Below are 3,751 nucleotides of genomic sequence, written 5' to 3'. Positions count from 1 at the left end.
AATTATAAAAATTTGAGTAATTAATTAGATTGTAATTTATTAGTATTGGTGTATGTAATTATTTTGATTATAGTTAAAAGTCCACCATATTTGTATGATTGAATGTAGGTTTTTTTACACATGAAAATTGTACAGGATATATACTTGTGTGATTTTTTCTTTCTCTGCTCTGTTCTGGATTTAGAGACAAAACGCAAATAATCTCCTCCACTTCAATTTTTTTAAAAACAACTTAAAGAACTTAATTTTTAAAAATTAACTTAATTCAAGCCCCTTCTCAAATTTTAGTATTATCATCAATGTGTAATGAATAACTTAAAATACAATAAATTAAGTAGCTTAACAAAGTAGAAATTATAAATAGGAAATTGTTAATTATTGTAATTAATTAAAAAAAACTCATTTTTTTGTGATATTAAATTTCATAGAGCAGATTATCTCCTCTTCTTTGTTCTCTCTCTTTTTCCTACCTCTCTTAATCACATTTCTCTTCTTCACCTCTCATCTCTTCTCTTCACACCGACAGAAATAATGAAAGTGTCTTACCTTAAACCGTAGCTCTTCATCACTACATGAAGTAGTGAAAACGATATAAAAATGAAATGCAAATGCCACTGACATATTTAGTTACGACTAAAATATTTGACCTTATCCCACTGAATAAATTATTCAATTAAGTGCCGACAATAATATATCAATACTCCTCAAAGATTGGGTTAGAGTAATTAATTAGGATGGAAGACATGTTTACCTTTTTTCGCAGCGTTGAATATTCAACAGTAGTATAGGCAATATCAAGAGGTGTTTGATCTTTTTTATTCAAAGCTAATTTGTCTATTCTGCGATGAAAAATCAGTTCCCAACTATCGAGACGAGAATATGCAAGGTGATGTAAGGGTGTGTTTCCATCAATGTCCCTCTCATTGTAAAGGCCACTTAGTGAGAGGTTCTGCATCATTTTACTAACTACAAAGCGGCGTTCTGCATTCACACCATAATGCAGAGCATTGCGGCCTTTATTATCCACTACCTCTGCACAATCTGGACAGAATTTTATTATGGCCTTCATATTTTGAAAATGACCATAGTATGCTGCAATGTGAAGTGCTGTCTTTCCCTCTTTATCTTGCATGTATGCTGTGCTTTCATCTTGTTTCAGTAACAACTCTGTCAACGATTTGGAGCGAACTTTAACTGCATAATGAAGAGGAGTCCAACCATTTTCATCTGTATGTTTAGTGGCGGCTCTCACATATTCATTCTTTAGAAGATTTATTGCCATTTCTGATGATGAGAAACAACATTAGAAATTAACAACTTTTTTTAGAAGAAAAAAAACCCCAAAATTACAGTTTAAATCATTTTTAAAGAATATATTCATTTTGCCCTTACAAAACTTAAAAATTATCTATTTTGGTTTGATTTATTCGGTAAAACTTGTGGCGACAAATAAAATGCTAAAATGGCATGCTAAGATGAATTACGATATATTTAATTAATAAATTAGTACTTAATAGAACAAACTAATAACAATAACTAAAATACATAACTTTTAGATTTTACTAGGCCAAAACCAAAATAATAAGTATTATGTTGTAACTAAGAGATTTATTAATAAAAGTATTTTAGTATGAGAAATTTATATATCAAATTCTTTCAAATATCTTATATAATAGATAGCATTCACAAAAAAATGATCAATTTTATAAATTATGTAGCATTGCTCATATCACTAATTTAACATTTAAAATATACCACAAAATATTTTTTATTATAATTGAAATAAAATATTTTTCTTTAAAATTAAAGAGTTTATTATTTCTAACAACCTTCCTTCTTTCTCTCTTTTTTTTCTCATTCTATCATGTATATTACATGATAAATTATATAGTATCTATAATATAAATCCAATATTAATTATACATTATTCCTAGATGAGCAAAATGTGTTATATAACATTTTTTCTTTTGCAATTAAAGATTTCCTCTCTCTCTTTATTTTATATTATCAAATGACATATATGTAGACGGGTATGATGCATTACCTAGATCACCGTTAATCACCGCAGCATGCAGTGCCGTTCGTCCATTGGGTCCTTCATATGCAGGTGATTCCACTCGCTCCAATATCTTAGACACGATTTGCATATATCCCCTCTCTGAAGACAAGAAAAGTGGAGTCTCTTTGGCTTTATTAGCAATATTTGAAAGTTCAGGTTCCTCATTTAGCAAGATTTCTACTATTTCATAGTGACAATGCCGTATTGCCTCGTGTAACGCAGTATCATTCTCTTGGGTTTCAGCTCTTAAAAGCCTTTTTTCTGCACCAATTCCACTCTCAATTTCAAGCAACAAAACTTTGGCACGCTCTATTAGTAAATTTACTATAGCCGAGTGTCCGTACCTATAGTGAGATCCAAAATATTTTGTTACTGGAAAGAAAAATAATTTCTACGTGTGGAAAAATAAATTATATCATTTTTAGTTTAATTTGGAATTTATCAAAGTTGGTAAAATAAAAAAAATCAATCACTCTTAGATTAAGATAATAAATTCATACATAATAAAATTTATAAATTTAATTATAAGTAATCTCTTATTTTAGCACTTTACAATTTTTTTTTCCTTTTTCATATTACAAAACTTCTTATAGCTCTCTCAACACAAATAAACTTATCCTCCCATTAATCAATTTTGGTCATCATTTTTTACTATTAACTTAGTTTTTTAGTCGAATAATCCAATAATATACTTTAATCCACACTTTTAAATATTGATAGCTAATTGCTAACAAAAAATAATAAATTTTAATGACTCTCTAACGTTTTTAAATAATTACTAATTAATTATGGGATTTGGATACATATTAAAATACGAAATAATTGCATATTTATATTTATAATCAAACTTAGTAAGAAATATAATCAAATGTTATAAATGATATTGTCCTCTTGCGTACCTAGCAGCCAAGTGAAGGGGCGTTTCTCCTTTGATGTTGGGAAGCAGAAGTAGACCTTCACACTTGTCTAAAATCTGTTGTACGAAACGTTCTGAAACGGGTTCTTGTTTGATACTTTTGTATCTGATTAGATTTAGAAATTTAATTCGAATCTTTAGGAGGAATGGTAGTGGAAGTAGACTTGGAGTTGTTTCTGTGGATGTTAAGTGCACGTGAAGGACCGTGTTTTTGTTTGGTGTGAGGATAGACTCAATGCTTTGGACATTGATGAATTCCTTGAAATTTCCTTTAACTGCAGCCTTGTAAAGCTTACGATCGATACATGTGATATTGTTGCTGGGCGGTGATACTGGCAATGATGATGAGGAGGATGACGACGATGATGAAGAAGAAGGAGCAGACGAACCAGAATCCAGACTTGGGATTTCTATTGTCTCCATATGATTCTGCCTTCTTTTTTCAACGTTTCTGGTTTGTATTAAGTAAAGATATGTTGAGATAGATAGTCTATAAGTGTTATATATAATAATATAATAATATATAATATAAACTGATGCTCAGGCTCAAAGGAAAAAAGTGGATTCGTTAAGTCAAGGTCAAGTAATAATTACTTATTAATTAAAAAACCACACAATTATATATCATTGTCGTCCTTGGTTAAAAAAAGGGTAGATTAGTTAAGTCAAGGTCAATTACTTATTAATCGGAAAAGAAAAGCGCAGAGTTATATCCTTGATTAAGAAAATAAAAATATTATTTGTATTAAAATTAGTTATTAAATTAATCGTCATGT

At 29.4% G+C, this 3,751-nt stretch overlaps 1 protein-coding gene across 1 annotated transcript in view; it reads right to left on the bottom strand.

The window, feature by feature from the left end:
- The window catches only part of LOC107636955 (ankyrin repeat-containing protein At5g02620), a 13,959-nt gene extending 10,505 nt beyond the window's left edge, over positions 1-3,454 (bottom strand). Inside the window, exons 1-3 of the mRNA XM_016340423.2 lie at positions 2,959-3,454; positions 2,045-2,403; positions 752-1,284 (exon numbers count right to left, since the gene is read on the bottom strand). Of these exons, the coding sequence (XP_016195909.1) occupies positions 752-1,284; positions 2,045-2,403; positions 2,959-3,398 (1,332 nt within the window). The 5' untranslated portion in view covers positions 3,399-3,454. The remainder of the gene's footprint in view (positions 1-751; positions 1,285-2,044; positions 2,404-2,958) is intronic.

This window comes from Arachis ipaensis, chromosome B04, assembly GCF_000816755.2.
Source record: "Arachis ipaensis cultivar K30076 chromosome B04, Araip1.1, whole genome shotgun sequence".
NCBI lineage: Eukaryota > Viridiplantae > Streptophyta > Magnoliopsida > Fabales > Fabaceae > Arachis > Arachis ipaensis.
The sequence above is the reverse complement of the archived record's forward strand: the minus strand, read 5'-3'. Positions and strand labels throughout refer to the sequence as shown.